This window comes from Eutrema salsugineum, unplaced genomic scaffold, assembly GCF_000478725.1.
Source record: "Eutrema salsugineum unplaced genomic scaffold, Eutsalg1_0 scaffold_14, whole genome shotgun sequence".
NCBI lineage: Eukaryota > Viridiplantae > Streptophyta > Magnoliopsida > Brassicales > Brassicaceae > Eutrema > Eutrema salsugineum.
In genome coordinates this window covers 5,050,804-5,073,491 of record NW_006256877.1, presented here as the reverse complement: position 1 = coordinate 5,073,491, position 22,688 = coordinate 5,050,804, and the positions used below count along the sequence as shown (strand labels likewise).

The 22,688-nt window shown below is 36.9% G+C and overlaps 1 protein-coding gene across 1 annotated transcript; it reads left to right on the top strand.

Annotated features, from left to right (window-relative positions):
* Positions 1-17,025: 17,025 nt before the first annotated feature.
* Positions 17,026-17,515, top strand: LOC18022681. Its single transcript, XM_006405638.2, has one exon. The coding sequence runs from the start codon at positions 17,105-17,107 to the stop codon at positions 17,513-17,515; it is 411 nt and encodes a 136-aa protein (XP_006405701.1). The 5' UTR covers positions 17,026-17,104.
* The last annotated feature ends 5,173 nt before the right edge of the window (positions 17,516-22,688 follow it).

The window sequence follows — 22,688 nt, the reverse complement described above, 5'->3', positions numbered from 1 at the left end:
TTGGTCCCTTTTTATTGTTATAAAATAACTAAGCATTTTTTTTTGCATTAATAACATTTGGTAATATATATTTTGCTTTCTTCTTTTATGCTATAACCAAGTTCTATTTTTGTCCATCTCTATTCCTATGCTATGATCGGCTTGACAATGGCCTTGCACTTGCTAAAATGGAAACAATCTGACCATAGTTACAAAATGATTCTATAGCCCCATTTTATGTCAGTAGTATAAACAACTGCTGTCAAACAATTTCTTAGATTTCTTCCTTAATCTCTTACATATTAAGAAGCATTATGTAAGCATAAACATAACTAATAGTTCCATCTTGTATAGTCCAACTTTCCGCTGATACTTTATGAGCTATATAGCAAAAAATGCATTTACTTTTACTTTGAATTGACTGCACCAGATGTTCAAAACAAACAAATAACTGATGAACTTAACTGACGCTCTAACCGTCAACAAGGCCGTAATTTGTGTAACACAAGACAGCACCAGTCTGAATAAATATCACGCATTTTCAAATAGAGTAACCATAATTAATTTTTACATATATTATTGATGAGTACTAGTTTGAGTACACTGACGGATAGGGGTAGGAGCGGAACAAGTGTGCTTCCAACAATCCAACATGAACCAATGGTTCAGGTCTTTTTATCCCACCCCCACCCCCAACACTTAATTCACTGCTCTGTTTGATCATTTGGATTAGTTCATATGGTCAACAATTGCTTTACTTGATATGATTTCAAATTTTCACTTGTTATCTTTTAGTAAATCATACTGCTCTAGTTCATGTACATTCCTTGTCTATGTACTTACAGGAAAAAAAAAATCAAGAATATGTGCAGCAAAAAAGGGCGAGAAAAGAACAATTCAAATGATTAAAAAAATCAAGAATATGTGCAGCAAAAAAGGGCGAGAAAAGAACAATTCAAATGATTGAGTAACATGATCGTACATCTCTTGAAGTGAGGGAAAAATATTTTTGCCTGTTTTGAATGAGATATTTGGGAACTTATAAACAGAATTAGAGCAAGAAACTTTTTCCATTGGAAATGCTCCAATTGTTTTATTGATCGTATTGATAGCTGCCTAAATCATTATATAAATATGTAAGAGTGAATTACAAGAAAAGGCACTTTCCACACTTTCATTACTGTAAAAAGGCACATGTTGCTATTGAGGTACTTTTGCCTATGTGGCATGGTGTGAAATTTCTAAAGAGTCCTTCACAAATGGAGACTTGTTTTTTTCACCTTGTGTCAATATTATTACTGTGTTTTTTCCGGGTAACCGGTAGAGACCATTTTTTTTGTTTTTCCGGCAAGCCGCTTAAACTCAGCTTGATTTGGCTTTCTTCTTCCGCTTCACCGCTTAAATAGCCAATCTTGATATCTAACTAAGCGAAGAACAAATTGCCAAGAGTTTATGCAGATTCATGATTTGGATATTTTCCTGTAATTTTTCTTTAAGATCTAAAATTGAAATTTGTTGTATGGCACTTTTTGATTCTCTTAATCGACAAGTAGATACAACTTCGGCGATCGGAAACCTGCGCCGTCGACGATCGACAGTCACTATAGATATACTTTCCAGGATCTGAAACCGATACGGCGACCTTCCAGGATCTGAAACGAATACGGAGACGACTTGTTTTTTTTTCTCGATTACAGTATCGGGTGGATATAGATTCGTGGATTTGTTTTTCTGGACGTAATATTGGAGATAGGTGCATATAGTGTTAAGATGGGCCTTGATAATGGGCCGCAACAGCGTTTTAAGGTAGAATATGTCTCGTGTGGTGAGATGTTTCAGTCCTTTGATAGCTACGTTCTGATGGATACGTTATAGTGGATAATGTTGATGTATTACGGGGCTACGCTTAGTTAGGTTCTCTTTAGTAGGGCCTACAAAATTGTATTTAGATCAATAATAATAGCCGTTCGATTTGCATTAAATAAACACGATCCAACGGTTTGTCTACATTTGGTAGGTAAACGTCATAATCCTACACATTGGGAAACCTCGTAATATTAGGGTAACCTGTTTCATTTGAGCAGACACGTTCGGCGCTGGCGGACAAATCTCAACCAGGTTTGTTGTAGAAGTAGCGTTTTTTGTAACGTGGATGTTTATATCGTGGACATGAAAACTTAAAATTTTTTTTTTGCGATATGATTATAGGTCCAATGTTAGATATGGATGAGCATTGTTTGGTAATTTGTGGCGAGTGGATGCGTTCGAGTGAAGGGCTCTGGGATTTCGTTGTGGACAAGCTTAAGATGTCTAGAGTTGTTCCACTTAGGCCCGGTATTAGTATCACAGAGTTGAAAAAGAGTGTATTGAATGAGTTTTTTGATGATGGCGGCGAAGGTGTGACGGTCACGCTAAGTTATTGGCCTCCTAATAGCACCGAACTAGCTACCGGCATTTCTACACCGCCGGTTATGGTTACGAACGATAGTTCGATAGGCTATTTCTTAAAACACTTCAGGGTCCAGAGTAGTGTAAACCTGTTTGCAAAGTTTGATGGAGACGAGAACAAGGTGGGTAAAAGCGGGTTTGAGGGAGGTTGTAGTATTAATAGGAATGCTGTGAGAAGAAGAAGTAATGGTGGTGATTTTTCGGGTGATCTTTCTGGGTACAAAACACCATATCCTACAAGATGAGGACCGAGTAATTTCGAGGGTGAAGGTTTCACATTTAAAACACCAGTGACAACCAGCGGGGATGGTTCGTTTAAGCACCCTGTTCCGTTGAGGGTGCGTAAAACTGTGGTTGATGAAGTCCCTGGATTTGGAAGGAAGCTTGGGTTTTTTCAGGCCAACGAAGGTCCAAATAGTGTGGGTAGTGGGTTGAAAACCACTCCATTGACGTCTACAACATCTGAGGATAGCACTGGTTGTGTGTCTTCTCCGCCAAATTCCATAAACGAGGAGGCTAAAAAACAAGATGGTTGCAAGCCAGAAACTTCTAGGAAGAGGGACTTTATTAGTGATGAATGTAGCTTCAGGGCTAGGAAATCAGGTACAGGGACCTTCGAAGGTCAGCGTAACGTATTGCCTAACAGTTTGGATGAGGAGCTGTTTAAACACGCGGAGATTTTTGAAGAAATGTACAAAAATGGAAATGTAAATGGTAATAGAGATGACGGTTTCCATGTGGAAGCTGATAATGTTTTCTCAGAGAGTGATGATGATGAGGAAGGCGATATTGGTGATGAAGTGGATTATGATGTGATGACACATGAGTACGATAAAGAGTTTTGGGAGCCATTTCTTGATGAGCAATACGGTGGGTCCAATGCAGCTGACGTTATGTGCGACCCTGTAGATACGTCGGAGAAGAAGTGGCAATGTCTGAATGATGGGGATGTGATTAGGTGTAGTACTAATGATGCGTTTGACCACGACGTATACGTAGGGAACCCACCAGTAGGCGGATTTACGAAGACAGAAACGAGTGGATGGAGTGGTGTGGATGGGGCAACGCCGAAGGAGTGTCCACGGGATATTGGAGCTGTGGATGATGAGGAGTTCGACATTCCACCGCTTTTTGACGATACCCTTTACGATAATTCTGATATTCCTGATTTGGATCTGGTGGATGGGGAAGATTGTGTTAGAGTTGGCAAGGTTTATCCGTCAAAGGAAGATTGTAGGATTGCATTAGCTGTCTATGCAATCAAGGAGATGTTTCAGTTCAAGCAGACGCGTACGAAGCGGAATAGTTTTGTGGTGAGTTGTCTCGATACGCGATGTGACTGGCGAGTGTTGGCTAAGGAAATAAAAGGTAGCTCTTATTACGAGATAAGGAAGGCCCACTTGGAACACACATGCGATATTGAGACTAGAAAAGAGTTTAAAAAAAGAGCATCTTCCCGTGTTATCGCTGCTGTATTTAAATCAAAGTTTGGTGATCCCGTCAACGGTCCGAAAACAAGAGAACTGCAGCGCCTTGTACTGGAAGATTTACGGGTTAACGCTTCTTATATGAAGTGTTATAGGGCGAAAGAGAGTGCTGTTTTGGGAGTCAGAGGTGGAGATGATGAGTCGTACAGTAAGGTTCCTGAGTATCTTTACATGTTGAAAATGGCCAATCCAGGAACTGTAACAGAATTGAAGACAGAAACTGATGAAAATGGGTTTGAGCGATTTAAGTACTTGTTTCTATCGTTTGGAGCATCTCTTGCTGGTTTTAGGAGACTTAGGCATTTAATTGTGTTAGATGGTACTCATTTGGGTGGGAGGTATAAAGGAGTGTTGCTAACAGCTAGTGGACAGGATGCTAATTTCCAAGTGTTTCCGCTAGCCTTTGCAGTTGTGGACAGCGAAAACGATGCTTCCTGGTTTTGGTTTTTACAGAACTTGGAGAAGTTGCTTGCAGACAGCAATCGCTTGACAATTATTTCTGATAGACACAATTCTATTAAAGCTGCGAAAAAAATGGTATATCCTAAAGCCACTCATGGAGCTTGTATTGTGCATGTTCAGCGAAATGTCACCTCAAGGTATAAGAATAAAGGCCTTTCGAAATTGGTGGGAGCTGCCGCGTTTGCATTTAGCATCACTGAATTCAAGGAGATATACGGTAAGGTGAGAGGTATGAATGCTGATTGTGCCAGATATTTGGAGAAAATGGGCACAGCGACGTGGACACGAGCTTATTTCCCTGGGAATCGATATAACTTGATGACTAGCAACATAGCGGAAACGCTGAACAAAGCATTGAGGGAGGGTAGGAATTCGCCAATAATAGAGCTGCTGACTTTTATCCAGTCAATGATGACCAGATGGTTTGCTGCTCGCCGTAAGAAGTCAGCTAAGCATCGCGGTATTGTTACGCCAGAGGTTGACAAAGTAATGACTAAGTATATGGCGAACACTAAGGGTAGCAAGATCAATAGTGTATCTAGCTGGAGTATACAGATTGTTAATCGATTTGGGACTAAGAACAATGTTGTCTTAAATGACCGGAAGTGTACATGCCAGGCGTTTCAGAAACTTAAAATATCGTGTGGACATGCACTGTTTGCAGCGGATTCGGTTGGACTTCCGTATGCGAGTTTAGTGGGAGATTGTTACAAAGCTTCAACATGGGCGGAAACTTACCAAGGTGTTGTAATCCAGAGGCTAACCCGAATGAAGTAGAGGTACCTGTGGAGGTCAGTAGTTCAATTTTGTTTCCACCTAAGGCAAGAAGACCTTCCGGCCGTCCTAAGGAGTTGCGGATACCCTCCACTGGCGAGATTAAGGTAAAAATTGCGTTGGATATGTAGTTACATTGATTGAAACTAACGAAATGGTAAACATATATGCAGGGTAATCGGGTGTCAAAATCAGTGCCAAACAAGTGTGGACGGTGTCGGTTGTCTGGACACAATCGAAGCAGCTGCACTAATCCGATTTAGGAACAGTTCAACTCAGTAACCAGTACCACTTTATTGCTTGGGGTGGATGTTCCCTTCTTTTGTTTGTTTGGATGTAAACGTTATAGCCGTTGATGTTTTTTTGGGCGTGGATGAAAAACCTTGGACAGCGGTTGCCTGATGTATTATGGCATGTTATGGGCGTTACGGCTTTTTTTTAGTGTACTTTTTGTTTTTGAACCGCATTATGGGTTTTTTTGAGTGGCCTAATTAAAAGACGGATTGTTTTCATTAGTTTATGATGATATTGATCCTGCAAGGCTTGAGTCCGTTATAAATTTGAGTTTCCTTATAATAAGTTAATGACTCCTGGATGGTATATGGTAATGTAGTTGGGTATGTGTTTGGTATATAATGGATAAAAACATATGGATACTAAAGATGGATGAGTATATAAACAACCTTTGAGAGTTGTCTTAAATGACAACATTGCCCTCAAACTAGGTTTTAGGCATATTAGGCGTCTTTACAATGTTAGTTTTGGTGTCGCCGCTAGGACGTCTGTAAGGAGGTTATGACTTTCAGCTACAGCTTAAGCTCTTCGTCGAGAGAAAGCTTGAACGCAATGGAGTACGCAGATTTGTACGATGACGGTATACCGAAAAAGTGCTACTGTGGGCAGCCTCCTCTATTGGATACATCAGAGCAACCAGACAACCGAGGTCGGCGATTTTTCAGATGCGAAGGTATTAAATTGTATATTTGCGTTATTAAATTGTTTTTAAAAAACACTTATTATAAATTTTAAAAAAATATTAATCGGTAACCACCTTGAATAGGATGGTGGTTGCAATTTCCATAAATGGTGGGATGTAGCTGTTATGCAGCAGTTTACAGAGCAAGAAGTGAAGCTTGGATACCAAGCAGATCGGATGAAGTACTTTTTGACTGGTGACAGTGGCGAACTCGTAGATCCTCCTAAAGTTTGGCGAGATGTGGATCTTCTTCGCGATAAGGTCGCTACGCTGAGGGTGTTGATAAACGAACTCAAAGATCTACTTTCTGGGTGTCATGAAGACTACAATGAACTGAAGTCATCTGTTCGTGAAATTGAGAGGACAGGATACCGTGTCTTAAATGTCAGAGGATTTTCGGATGCTAAAGTGCTTGTGAGATTCGGAATTGTTGTTGGATTTCTTATGATTTTATATTTTCTGTTTTCTTGTAAATCTAACTGATGTTTGTAAAGCAATATCGGTTCAGGATAACTGTAGTTTGCACTGAATTTATCTTCGTAGTAGGCAAAAATCGTAGTTGAGATCTTTGTGAACCTTTTCCACTAAATGTTGGAATTGGTATTATCGAGTACAATGTTGGTTTCTAGTTCTTCGTTGACCATGCTGTCGTGTTCCTTGTTATAAGAAAACTTGGATACGAGTTAAATCTAAATCTTTTTTTACAAGTATGTTAGCTTTTACGTATCCACGAGTTCCTGCAACAATATGTTAGCTTCGTTGTTAGTTCTTAAGTATCCACGAGTTCCTTTAATTGTATCCACGAGTTCCTGCACCGCTATGTTAGAGTATATTTACCGTAATTGTGTGTGTACGAAATTATGGATATCTCAAGAGGTCAGTAATTCAGAACACGGTTTACAGGTCAAGAGGTGTGAAGTGTATTGGAGTGGATACTTTCCTGTGGACAATGGTATGTGTGGAAAAGGTTGCAGTAATGTTTCATAATGGTTAGCTTTATCCACGAGTTCCTGCAACAATATGTTAGCTTCGTTGTTAGGTTTTGAGTATCCACGACTGCCTGTAATTGTGTGTACGAAATTATGGATATCCCCAGAGGTAAGTAATTCGGACCACGTTGTGCAGGTCTAGAGGTGTGAAGTGTATTGGAGTGGATACTTACCCGTGGACAATGGTATATGTGGAAAATGTTGCTATAATGTTTCATAATGGTTAGCGTTTACGTATCCACGAGGTCCTGCAACACCAACTCGAGTATCCACGAGTTCCTATAATTTTATATTTTACTCGAGTAGTGGGGTGTGTAGGCCATAAGTAGTGGTGTTTATAGGCCATAAGTAGTTTATAGTCCATAAGTAGGTCATCCATCAAGAACAAGTCCAGAGGTGTGAAGTGTATTGTAGTGGATACTTTCTTGTGGACAATGGTATGTGTGGCCAAGGTTGCAGTAATGTTTCGTAATGGTTAGCTTTTACGTATCCACGAGTTCCTGTAACACTATGGTAGCTTCGTTGTAAGTTTTTTAGTATCCACGGCTGCATATAATTGTGTGTACAAAATTATGGATATTCCCAGAGGTGAGTAATTCGGACCACGTTTTACAGGTCAAGAAGTGTGAAGTGTATTGGAGTGGATACTTTCCTGTGGACAATGGTATATGTGGAAAATGTTGCAATAATGTTTCATAATGGTTAGCTTTTACGTATCAACGAGTTCCTGCAACACCAACTCGAGTATCCACGAGTTTCTATAATTGTATCCACAAGGTTTATAGTCCATAAATAGTGGTGTTTATAGTCCATAAGTAGTTTCATAATGTTATAACAGACGGAGAAGTAAGTAGAAAATCCAGAAAGTTAGTTCAGAAAGAGGAAATCCTAAAACGTACACCAGAAAACGTACACAGAAACCGAATACTTAGAAAGATAGTGAACAATCCGAAGTGAAGTGAGACCACTAATTGCTTATAGACAGGGTGCCAGAAAGTATATGGGAACCACTAAATGCTTATAGATATCCATGGCGTATTGCTTCCTGAAACCGTCTACCATTGAATCAGATATCTCGGACATGGCTGCGTCTCCATGTGCATGTAGCTCAAGAAACTTCAAAGTTACAGGACCACAGTCACCGCCTCTACTGTTCTCATAAAGGCCAGTTACCCTAGTAAACCTAAACGGTTGCGTTCCATATTCTCTTGGAGCTTCTTTTGGACACATCGTCTGAATAATGTGCGGCAGGAGTTCTAGAACAGGTTGCATATATTTATCCACCTTACGATCGGCGTTAAGTGAGGGAAGTGGATCAAGGACCTCAACGAACCAGCAACGGAGGTTTATAGCAAGACCCACCCAATGCTCGTTATCCCAACACATTGCTGCGTAAACCGTGTCCACGTCCAGCAGCCATGTTTGTTATTCGGCCTTCACAAATGCTGTCAGATGGTCATCCCATCTAATCTTATCCTTGTTTTTAGCAGCTTTCCAAGAACGGTACTTGCCTTGTAAGTGGTTAATTAACCATGGAGACGCAAAGCATGCTTGTTCTGCTTGTAAGATACGATTGTGACGTGAACCGAGGAATGACATGAGCACCTCCATGTGCTGAATATTGAAGAACAAGTAAGTGAACATGAAAAGAATGAACTAAAAAGGTAAAGAGAGTGATACTTACAAGCGTTGAAATCCATTTCTGAGGTGTAGCAAGGTTGAGGATGAATTCGTTATCGAAGGTGAAGTTATCCGCAGTGGTGTGTTTTCTGCAAATCGTGATAGAAACTGGATTAGGTTTGTCTGCAACTATTAAGGAAGATAGATATCTGTGAAACACTTACACTTTAATGCACTGCCGCAAGGTGTCGTGGAATAACTTAAACTCTTCTTCATCAACACTTTGCAGTAGCACAGTAGACGGCAACGTAGTTTTTTTCCCTTAAAGCCACAGCTAAACGTTGCTCCTCGTCTGAGGGCGAGTGCTGGACCCTATGCGGTGGTGGAGATGAATCACTGACGTAAAGCACTTCACCGTCAGCTTGACCCTGCAATAAGTGAGCGAACTTGTAAATGGTTGGAGACGCTTACCAAACAAGTGAAGTAAGTTTGTGTATACCTCCGATGTTTCAAATTTGTCGTTTTCCGGTTGGTGAAGTTGGTCTTTTACTGGGTCGTTTGATTTGGGTACTAAGTCACTCGACGGTAGACTCTTGGGCAAAGTACACAGACGAATTGTTTCTGGAACATGCGAGACAACTATCGAGGTCAGTGGACATCGATTGGTGGATACACCACTTTCGGTAATTACTTCAACAGTATCCACATTTGTATCCATTGGTGGGTGTCCATCGTTATGTGGTCGATTGGTGAGCATTAGAGTTGGATGAGTCGCTGAATCCGAGTGTGGCGTAAGAGAGACAAAGGACTCAACATTCCCATCATGTTGAACTTGCGATGTAGCACCTTTCTCCATGAGCTGCGTTTTGTGCATTTGTCCGCTACAGTCGACTTGGAATATGACTAAAGAATCCAAGACTGGCTCGACATCGGCTGGTTCGTCCTCGACCGTATCCATGGCTGTTTGTCCATCAACGTGTACTGATCCATATCTGACTGTATCCATGGCTGTGTGTCCAGTAGTTTGTTTATCTCCAACTATGTCCATGAATGTTTGTCCATGATCTTTGTCGTCTAAGTTCCATGAAAACATGGATTGACCTGTGGTAGTTCCGATGTTGCTATTCGCATCGTGTACCCCCGAGTGGACGGGGTTTGAATGAGCGGTTTCATGGTGAGAAGAACCAGTGGCTAGACTGTTTGCTTCCGTTGAAAGAACACTCGGTTGGTCAACAGCCTGATAGTAGAATGAAGATTGTCACACACTCGAATCATGTCTAAGAATTGAGTCTAGATCGAAATGAAAACATGTTAAGAATGTGGATACTTTGCCCATCTCATTGTCCTCTTTTAGGTCTTGGAGAACTTTGGAAATGCATCCATCTGCGTAGTCGACACTTGGCTGGAACTTGCAAAATGAAAAGGTATGAGGAAATGGATATATAATGCGACGATGTTATGTTGATTCTAAACATGAGTTTCTGGAACGTTACATTGTGGTAGAGGAAAGGACCCAATTGCGTTAAGAAGGGAATAACAGTACTTTCGCTTACACTTTCATGATGGATGACCTCTGTATGATAAATATAAGATTGCATCATTTTGTAGATATTCGTAGTGAAGGTTAAGATAAGTAAAAGAAGTTAGGTATCTACCGATTTGAGTGCCTTGATGTTCTGAACCGGATTGTGCAACATAGGAGGCGGTTGGAACGACAGCTTCCTCTCCAGGTTGTTCAGCTAAGAAGTCATCCATAATGGAGTCAGCGGCGGAGGGGTTTTTTTGACCATCTTCCTCTTGTCGTTGAAAGTGAGCGGCCGAATGACCATTAAGACCATCTTCCTCTTGTCTTTGACAGTCATCGACGGGTGGTTCCTGAAAGGGAGACATTAAGTAGAAAATCCGGTAAAGTAGCTGGCCTAGATGGAGTCAATTAAGAAATGACTGATTAATAAGATACTTACGGAGTCAATGAAATCATTATCGTTCTCATCCTGGTTGCCTGATTGGCTGGTTTCAGAATTCCCGGGTGTGTAGTTGTCTTCTGTTAGCCGGATAATTCGAGATGAAGACTGTAGAGGAGTAAATGATTGTATTGGGGAGCGTCGCTTTTGCTGACGTCTGCTTTTCTGTCTGGTAGAATTGAGCCGTTGGGATGAAAGTTTACCAAACCGCACAGACTTCCTTGCTCTGACTTTATCTTCCAGATTTTGTACTCGTAATACCAACTGCTTAACCTGCGACAGCAGCCACTCGTTCTGGTTTTCGCATTGTACATCGGGGCGAACGCAATATTCGTCGATGGTTCTCTGTTTTCGCCGACTAACATGCTTAGTAGATTTCTTCCTTGGGCGTAGCTTTGAGGGAGTGTGAGGTTGCGAATGTTTTTTCTTACGATCTACAATGTGTCTTCGATGAACGCTTTGAACAGGTGTTGGGACATGAATCCTTAACGGCTCGGAAGCGTCTCCACCCGGCCAAACATTCTTGATGAATGAATGCCGTTTGCTTACCAACTCCATCAAGTAATCAACTTTTCTGTCACGAATTTCATCATCCCATTCACCCCATCCAATCACATCGGGAGTGTGGACTTCAATAAGTGGATGGACAATCAGCTACCATCAAACCGGAGTAACAAAAGTTTAGACAGTAAAAGAAATACATTAGTAATGGAGATAAATTGGAAGAGCATTAAGTAAAAAGAGTTACATTGTCCGCAAATTCAACGTCAAGCACGTCCCGGATGGATAGAGAGTCGTTTTTGCGAAGTTTTACAGCATTCCACTCGAGTAGTGTGGGATGAGCGGAGTCATTAGGTAACTTTAAGGGGAGGGAAGGGATGGCTTCGAATGCAACAAGTTGTAAGACAAGAGGAAAGCCTTGCATCCGAAAAGTGGATTGGTGAAGCAATTGCCTAAACGCTGTTACGGGGTCATCGACTTTGCCTGGAACTTTCTTCGAAGGACGCATACATGCAATGGTTTTAAGGAAGGATTCTCTCCCCCAAGGAAAGGAGAGGTATGCATCAAGGTCCTCCAACATTCGAACATATCTAGGAGTGGGCTTGTGAATCTGTGTGTTAGCAACTAGTACGCCGTCCACAATCATAAGCAAAGCTAGACGAAGTCTTCTACTGGTAGGCATATCCGGGTGGGTTCTAAGCATGTAACCAATGTCAGCAAGAGTAGTCTTAGGATCATTGCCTATTAATTCTCGCCAGTAGTCATCCGGAACTACGTCAGCTTGCCCCTGAAAATCTTGGTCGTAATCCTCAGGGAACTCGCCACATGACAAGCCAGTAAGTTGACCGAATTCCCTCAACCCAAAACGAAAAGGTTGTCCACCAAATACTATCCAGACCTCATATTTTTTTCTTGGTAACAACTTGTCTGGTTAATAGAGCGTGGATGAGCTTACACGATATAGGGCATCTGACGGCTGGGAGTTCAAATAGATGGCGGAAAGGGGAGTTTAAAATAGTTTCCAACTCTGGAGAACCTCTCAACACATCAAGGAGAAAGGTAAGGGTGTCTGGCTTGGAGTAGACGTTGATACGGTTGACTGGGAATCTGTCCGTAGCAAACAACCGCGGCGGTAAACGGTCGTCGCATTCTTCGTCGGGAACTGAATTTGCAAACGAAATTTGGGATGGGATTTATAAGAGTAAAGAATAATAAACGGTAAACAATACTGAAACAGAACAATAACAGCAAATCTCTAAAGAGTTTTTCGAACAAGAGATCATATACCTGACATATTCGGAAATTGGAAAAATACGATGAAGGGAAAGGGCTACAGGATGACAAATGAGCGATGGAGAAGCAAGAAACCGTTTAATTTCTAGTCGGCAATGACAAATGAGTTATGGGATTTAATGGCCGCGACGGAAGAGATATGAAGACGGCGGCGACTGTGGAGAAGAAGTAGGGTTTCGACGGTAAGGAAAGAGGATAGAAAAGAAATTACAGAACAGTAAATAATCGGTGTAGTTAAAGTGTCGTTTGGGAAAGGGTAAGTAGTTTTAAGGCAGAGATGTCTTCTCACGTAATAAAAGTATACCAATAGTTGAAAGTGTCTTTCTGTGTAAGACAAAAGACAAAAAGTGCCTTATTGTGTAAATTATTCTAAACATAATTCATTTACCCATAAACTTAAAATGTCAGTCATCCCAGAGTCAAAACCTAATGTGCAAGTGTTGTACATTATGCAGCGCAATGTTGATGTTTAACTATTGTGGATTGTGGACATTTTAGATTTCCAAAAATCTTTTCCTGAACTCAATAGCATAGAAACATATGTGTGTTCTCTCTGGTTGGGGTACAACACCCCAAACACTATTTGCCCATCATTTGGATTTTCATTTACTCAATTTCCATTGTATGATCTCATCCAAATCGTGAAAAGATTTTTATTAATCAATTTTTTGTTCACAATTTTTTCCCAAACTGTAGTAGTTCCCAACCCAGCAAAAGATGAAAATGTCAATCCTAGGATACCATCAAACACCAGCATCTCAAAGAACTCATTAGGAATAGTCGCCTCCACAAAATCTTGCATCTCAAATAGAATGCTATAGAATGCTATAACAACCATACCATTATCATGAGCTAGGATACTTTTAAAATAAACCTATTTTATATTTAATATCCACAATTTGTTCTTTTATTTTATATTTAATATCCAAAAAAAATTAAATTATTCGGCCCTTTTTAGTTTTAGAAAGTTCTTTAAATACTACATACCTTTTAAAGTAATTTCTTAAGAGTTTGGACCTATTTTTGGAGGATTTTTTTATTAATATAAGCTGTTTTAAGTATATAAATATATATATTTTATAAATACCATGGTTCAGGGACTATTCTTTAAGCGCTCCACTTAAGTCAAGCTTGTACAAGTTTTGTTTGAGTGTTTTAGCCCTTCAGCTTGAAAGCCTCGAACGCATATTTCTGGTTTTATTACTCAATTTTATCTGTTTTATACAATAATAGCTTTTATACAAGTAATCACAACAAGAAAAATGAATCACGAAATTATCACTAAATCTTATAATAATTAATTCGATTAAATTAAAGACAAGAGAACACCGACTCATCATCCCCGCGAAGAGACAAACGAATGCAAACAAAGATAGCACACAAATTTGGACATCTTTTGCACACAAACCCGTTGCATATGAAACATCTTGATTTTAAATATTGAAATACAAATTAAAAATATCCTTGTCGAAAGACACGAAACTATTTTACTTTCAAGTACTTATTAAGAAATGTTAAATGAGTCTTTCAATTGCGACTAACAAAAAGAAAATATCAATCCTTCTCTTTCTATATATTGCTCGATCTAGCAACTATAATTTTTTTAATGAACGCAACTTTAGTCAGTACAATCTAGATTAGGTACTTCAGTTACTCTATGTAAAAGCATTATACTGTTCTAGGTGACATTTATATAGACACTAGATGATTATCCGTGCAAATGCACAGAGTTTTTATATAGTTTTTAAAAAATATTTATAAGATTTATTTGTAATTTTAAATAAATTCAATTCAGAATTTTCTTTTTGAGGTTGTCATATACATGTAAAAAAAATAGTTGTTATTTTTTTTTTTTGGTATGAAAAGATAGTTGTTATTTAGTTCTTTTTAAAGTTATTTTTATTAGTTTCTTTGTTAGCTATTATTTTTTTTTCAAGGAAGCTAATCAACACATATTATACTAAACAAATCTAGAGTTGATAATCCAACAAATATTATATATAAAATATCTTGTGGTTATAAACTCAAGAAACATATCCTATAAATAAATAGGTAAAATTATTCGAAGTGATTTTCTTATTTTAATTGGTAAAGTCTTTCACAAACTTTTCTGAAATCAAAAGATGAATATAATGGAGTTCTAACTATGATACCTCAAATTGTATTAAACCCATGACCACTTCTCTTCACCAAGTTTTTAGTATGAAATCACTATAGATCTCACGTTGGAGATAGTCTCCTATGCTAAATCATCTTTCACTTGAATTTAATTGCTAATTTTAATATTCGTTAACTGAAGCGAATTTAAAAACTATCAGCCTAAATTTTCTAAAAGTGACGTCTTATGGTTCCATAGATCCATATGCTAAATCTTAAGAACACTTGCATGCTTGAAAGAATTATTGATTCTTTGGTCACACAATTCCACCCTCTTGACATTTTGGGATGCTTTATGTAGAAGTAGAAAAATTTGGTACAGAAAATTGGCATTAAAGCCCAAATCTACAACTTTAGGCAAAGAAAAATACAGAAATTGAAAACAAATAAAAAAATCCAAATTCTACAATTATGAAATTCGTCTGAAAAGACTATAATATACGAAAAAACAATTTAAAAATTCAAACTATACAGTTATAGGACTTTTATTTTATTCAAATTTGTTTTTAAAATATACTTCAGTGATTGTAGTTGTATTATTTCAAACTTTTTAAAGTTAATAAGATTTATCAGTATTTTCATTTGGTTACAAATTTTGGTTTTTACGTCTAGAGTTGCGAAGTTTTATGCATGAGAGAGACGTATTGGTAAATTTTACAAGTACTTCCCAATAATTTTGTTGCATGAGAGAAAGACGACTTTTTACAAAATAAAAATTCCTTAGTCATTAGTCATTACAGCTAAAAATATTTTATTTCTCTAAATATGTTGTATTCACCTTCTTGACTCCTTTTAAAGGGATATTATTTGGACTTCTGAGCATACAAATAAGTTTGATTACAACAGAACAAGAATTTATCAAGATTTATAATCTGAAAGCAACATACAATCTAAAAATATTTGTAATCCAAATACAGGCTATAAACAAAAAGATGATCATTCGCTTTTAGTTCCATAATTTAATGTTGTTGACTTCTTGAAATTCATTAAGCTTTCCGAAGATTATGCACTTAATCTTTTTTGTTTTCTCAAATTACACTTGATTTTTTGTTGGACCATCTTCATCAATTATCAATAGAATAAGAAGACTCACTAAAATTAAAAATAAAATAAAAATTTTAACAAAAAAAATAGAAGAAGAGGAGAAGTGTATTGTTCCTAAAATTCTTTTTGTACCGTATTTAATGGTATGACTTTGCTGTTTTCTAAATAAATTAAATATCAATAAAATAAATTTTAATTTATTTTGTAAATCTGATGTGTCAAAATAGTAGATGTTGATGAGTCAAGATTGTGAGACACAATCCAACTTTTATATAATAGATTTGACTAATACAAATAATTTCTTTTGAGGATTACTGACAAACATAAAGAATGTGATAAATATCATAAGATACCACGAAAAGAAAATTTACTAAATAATTTGAAAAAAATAAAGATGCCAAAAACTTTACATTAGTAAAAGTACAATTTTTTTTCTTAAGCTTAGATATAGTTCAATTTAATACTATATGTTAAAGAGAAGAATATTAAGAATTTGAAAAAAAAAAACTTAAAACGAAATGGTTTTACAGTTCTGTAAAAAATCAGAAATTTTTATAAAACTTAACGTTCATCCCAGGAAAAAAGAAATTGGTTCTATAATCACTTACTCATTCCTTAATGTTTGAATCTTCAACCTAAAGTTAAGGTTTGTAATTTTCGGATTGGGTGATAGTTCTTTTCTTTGAGAATTGTTCATAATTTTAAATTTATATAGAAAGTAGTAAATGATGACGTTAGCTCAGAAAGAAGATAAAAAGTGGCACTATTCTAACATGTTGTAGAAGTGTAGAACATGGGTTTGATCAGAACCTAACATCAATCTTCAGGAAGGTTCGTGTTTGGTTTCGTAGACAAATAAATTCTACAAGTATAGATACATTGCTATAATGTAAACTAGAATGGCGTCACCCACTTTAATCACAACCCCATTAATTTAGTTAGTTATATAGCCCAAATACCTTAATTAATATTATCTTTTCTTTATCAAATAAAAAATAACGTTATTTTTGTTTTACAGGGGCGACAACAATAAATGAGAGATAGAAACATCGAATTTAAAAAATTAGTTTCCACAACTACCGTAGTATTGGTGAACCTAATTAGTCGAGCCATTAAGGGAAGAAAACACATAAACAATTGAAAAGAAACAAGAACATTTATTATAAAGAACAATTATTCTTTCGCGAATCATGTCGGATATAGATAACTTTAGACATTAGGCATAAGCTGTACTTAACGCAAAAAACTAATAAATAAAACATACGAGCAGCCTTATTCCTAGCACATGCACATATATACATACGAGCCAGAGACTTATTCATAGCACATGTACAACTACAGCTCTAAGACACATACACTTCTCTCTCTCTCTCTCTTTCTCTCATCAAGATTAGGGTTCTTGAGTTCTTGATGGAGAAGGAAGAATGCAGCAGTAGTGAATCTGGTTGGACGACTTATATTTCGTCTCCCATTAAAGTCGATGAAGATGAGGTCGTGGATGAGGACTATCATGAAGGGTATAACCTTTATAACTACTACAGAAAAGACGAAAACGAAGAAGAGAGGAACAAAGATAGCGATGATTCTATGGCCTCGGATGCTTCCTCTGTGCCAAATTATCAGCGCTATCACCAAAAGATCAACAAAGGTAGACGTAGAGAGACGTATGATTTGAAGAACGGGAGAAGTGAAGGTAATCCTAAGAGTAATGATGATGATATTGATCATAATCAATATGATGACGATAAAAAAACTAGTAATTCTTACAGGAAAAAAGAGAAAAGAAAGAAAGAAAGTAAGAGTTCCTATAGAAAGAAGTGATTAATGTTTGTATATTAATGATTTTATATGTAATTAGTTTTTGTATATTGGTGTTTTGGATTATAAATTCCTCATTTGTTTGGGGGTGTTTTTATGCCTCAAGGATATGAAGGTTGATTCGTTTATTAAATTAAGTTTATTTGATTTGGGATGTAGTTTGGTTGATATCGAGCTATAATGTTGTTTTTGATTTTAATTATTTGTTAATAATTTATGAATCTATTTTTATTAAAGAGAGAAAAGAAGTGATTCGTTACGACTGTTTTTTTTTTCCATTGCCATCTGAAATATATATCTACATATTAAAAATCATGAGAACAATTACATGAAAGATGCTAGTACGGACAATTCTATATGCTTCCATAATCAACGGTTCTTGTTACGCTTATGATGGACAACATAATACTTGACACTCTTGAAAAGCTCCACTTGTACCGTTCTGTAAATCTCCTGTAATTTTTTTTTTTAATGCATTAAGGGAATCATTAAGGGAAAATGAATTCTAGCTCCATCGTTCAAACATATGAGATATAAAAATTTAGATCCACAACTATTACTAACTAAAAATTCAAGATTATGTATATGAACTCATTTTAAACTAAAAAAAAAATGTCATCAACCATATTTAAGACTATAGTTCCTTCTAAGAATATGAGAGAGACAAATAAAAGTTAATAATGATGATGTATACTTGAAATGTTGTCATGTATTATATGTACATACTGTATAAAATTAAAGATCCAAAATGCATGTGTAGTGAAAGGTGTACTCTGAGACAAGCTCCAATTATTGTCAATATAGATTGGGACTTTAGAACCCAATTACTACGTAAAATTAAAGATTATGTATATATATGAACTAATTTTAATCTAAAAACATAATTCCATCAACTATTTTAAGATTTGAATTCTATTGAAAATAATGATACCCAAAAGTTGATGATGGTGATGATGAAAATGATGATGTCTAATTGAAATGTTGTCATGAAATATATGTACATATAAAAAGAGAAGAGAATGCATGTGTAGGGAAAGGTGTACTCAGAGACAAGTTCCAATTATTGTCAATATATATTGGGACTTTGTGTGTTTTGCCCAAAACTCTCTGAAAATCTTCTGATGTGAATAGTTTTGGGTGTAAAGAGAAAATGGATCCACTGCAGACACATGCCACCAACATGACAACTCTTCTACACAAACTCAATATTAAATCATTAATATATAAAATATTTCACTAATTGGAGCCAAAAGTAATGTGCTTAAATTTGTCATGATGCAAGAAATTATATGCTTCACCAATCATCATTATTTGGCAAGGATCCAAATGTTTGGAATAATCCGTTACTTCCGGATATAAAATAGTTTTTTCGATAAATTTTACTACTTTTGATTTGCGTGCCTATAATTTCATAAAAATAAACTATACAAAAGAGACTTACCAGAACAAAGCCGAATCTATAAATCTATATTGTGAATGCTGATATTCAAATAGATTTCACGTACAATTTGTAGAATATAGATACAACTTGACCACAAAATCGCTTGGTTAGGTCCATCAGATATGTATTGAATGATCATTTTTTGTGTTCTAAATTTTATTGAAATAAGAAAGTTTCTTAAACAACCAAAAACAGAGATAGAGGAAGAAAACAATATAGCATCAAATTCCTAATAAAAAGAATTACCTAGATGCTAAGTGAAGCCTCTCGTGAATGGCGGTCATAGAGCCACGCCGGACCTCCTAATGCGAAGTGTGATTGAAAGCGCCCATCCCGTATAACATTCTTGGAAATATCTCGAGCAATGGAATCGGACTGAGGCTTTTCTAGTACAAAAGAGCAATTATCGATCGAAGCCAGAACGAAAGCGGATGATATGCGCTTGATCAAAAGAATGGTACCTTGGCCATTCCAATAGCTTTGAAATAGCTTCATCTGCAGCTTTATATGAACCATAAGGGTTTCCAGTTATGTAACTATCGGGAGCGGACAGAACGATGTTATCAATTTTGGTTTGGTTTTCAGCATGATATTCATAAAGAAGATGAACATACACATAATATAAGTTCACTATAGCAAGAAAAAGTGGGAACTATCGGCAACCTTTCCCGATGATTTTTTTTTGTTTTTAAAGGTTCTGATGGGTACTCGTCGAAAAACGGTCATTACACGTGTTGTCGCTAGAACCATGCTTGACGAATTTTCGACGTGGTAGCCGTCCGAAATGGTCAATAAATATATATATATATATATATATATATATATATATATATATATATATGTTGAGCGATCTTCAAATCGAAATTAGTAGAACATAAAAGCAAAAAAAAAAGAAAAAAAAAATCCTATTGTCTTTTACTTATATATACAAAGTTAGATAGGAATATATAAATATTTGGATGAAGTTACAGGATAAATTAGGAAAGGCTATAAGAAGGCCTTACGGAGTTCATGCGTTTTGCTAGGGATCTGCAAGGTATACCCGAGACTATTTGGACAAGCTTAGAGGCTGAAGCAACGGCTTACGGCTCTTGTATGGGCAATGGCTTGGCTTGACAACTTGGGGGTTCGCAGAGATATGCTTTGAGAGTGACTAGCATATTCTGATTGAAACACTTCAAGAATAATCCTAAAATCTACTGCAAGAGCACAGCAATCGAAATAGTATTTTAGGTATCGAAATCTACAAGGACCAAGTATACGTTACGAGAATGCAGAAATAAAGTAAAGCTAAGCCTAATGACAGGATGTTTTATGGTTTTCAGACTTTCAAAAACTAAGAAAAACTAAGTAATGAGATGTAAATTCAAATGAGAAAAGCGTTAGGTCTTCAAATAATTCGCAGGAAATCAAGACTCACTAAACAGATTATCGAATAGGGAATGAATTAAGAACCGTTCTCGAACTCAAACATAAACGTCTAGCTAACCCACTGTCGTGGCACTAGCTACTATGTCTAATAACCTAAGAATCTAAATTGTCGTTTAACCTTAGAATTCTAGACATGCATTAAAGTTCTGGTTTGATAAGTTCACAAATCGCCTTAGCATCAGCTTTCGTTGGCTAAGGTCGATTTGGTCATCTAAGTTATGCTAGGAAATCTGAATCACTTTCATGTTTAGATTAATCCTAAGATCATAAACTAGGTGATCAATCTAGTCTAAGCTTTAAACTCAACAATAGATGAAGAACTCTATGTGATTCTCTAATCTAACAAATCCAATTTTGTGATCGATGAAAATCCTTTGAAACCCTAAAAACCTAACTGGAGAACAACTCCGACATAGAGGCAGATAAAACACAGAAAGATGGAGAAGAACTCATGATCAATAAAATAGAAATCCAAAAGGGTTCAGAAATCTTCTCAGAGATGTAGAGTCAGAGATTAGTCTCCCTAATCTTACAAATTGTCAAAAGCTCAAAAAGTCTGAATAGAATAGAATGTGTGTCCAGAAAAGTGATAAAATATGTTTAAATAGGTCTGCAGTCGTCCAGGGCCAAAATCAGAAGAATTTGGGCCGAAACAGGAAAAATCGAAATTTCCTTCTTCTCTGGGGAGGTGGAACGATCGTGCTGAAATATCTGGAACGATCATTCCAGCCTAGACAGATCGTGCCATACAGAATTGGTCGTGCTGGAAAATGTTTACAATTTCTGGCCGGATCATTCCAGCTGGCCGGCTCGTTCCAATCTTTTTTTCGCATTTTCTCCGTTTTTGCTCCTAAGTCTCCCAACTCCGTCCTGAAACGTTTTCTGACCTGAAATGACTCTAAAAAGACTAAAAGACTCGAAAAACACTCAAAAAATCAGGTTAGAATGCTTTAAAAACGCAACACATCACTGATACAGGCTGTTGAATCTGCCCAAGATTGGCCGTGACTACTGTAGGACCAAAATATTGAACACTACGAAATAGCAATTGAAATATGAGTTTTAGAAAATAAACGTTAAGGAAAATAGAAATGAGTGGAGGCGAGACTATGATCTCTTTCCTTAACTCTTTCACTACAAGAAAGAGGGGCTTTTCCGTCGAATTATTTACGACGATTTGTAGTCGTCGTAAATTTACGACGACATTACGTCGTATTTACGACGATCAAAAATTTCGTCGTAAATTCGACGTAAAAAATAACCCTCGTAAAATCGTCGTAATGTTACGACGATTTTACGACGAATAAAGAACGAATTTTATTTCGTCGTAATCTTGTCGTAAAATTTACATCGATAATACGACGAATTGTTCTCTATCTAGTAATTGACGTAAAATCGATGTAAATGTTATGTAAATTTTATTTCGACGTAAATTTGATGTAAATATGCAATGGTAATATGTTGGTAGCCAAACAAAAAATTCTATATATACCCTTTCATCTCTCATTATTCCATCATCCCAAAAAAACATATAAAGACACAAATTTTTTGAGTCTTTGAATGTTTAAGTAAAATTTTTGGTAGTTGAAATTTCTATCAAATTTCAGAAACAAAAAGTCAAATTTTTGTTTTTGAAATGTCTATATACGATCTACGAAAGTGGATGTATACGCCCAAAAATGGTGATGGGTCGTTGACTGAAGACTTCAAAAACGGATTGGAAATATTCATGTACCAAGCCGCCCTTCTGGAAACTGTAATTGAAAGCGGCAAAATGTATTGTCCTTGTGTGAAATGCAAAAATAGGAAACATATTCTTATTGACACTGTCTGGCAGCATTTATTGAATAGAGGGTTCATGCCCCAATACTTTATTTGGTATCAGCATGGAGAGGGATATGGTCAAAGTAGTGGTCAGATGGCTGCACGGAGTAGTAGTAATCATCAAGAACATGTGGATTTTGAAGCGTCCAATGATTATCAAAGTAGTCAAGTTCAGGGTGAAGATCATGATAGGATGCATGAAATGATTACTGATGCATTTCATGAAACACATGCTGATACTGTTGAGGAGCCCAATGCAGATGCGAAACGCTTTTATGATATGTTAAACGCAGCAAAACAGCCTCTGTACGAGGGATGTAGGGAAGGTTTATCAAAATTATCATTGGCAGCTCGGATGATGACAATAAAAACAGATCACAATCTATCTGAAGTTTGCATGAACGATTGGGCAGATCTTATTAAAGAGTATTTGCCAGATGATAATTTGGCTGCTGAAACGTATTATGAAATCAGAAGCTG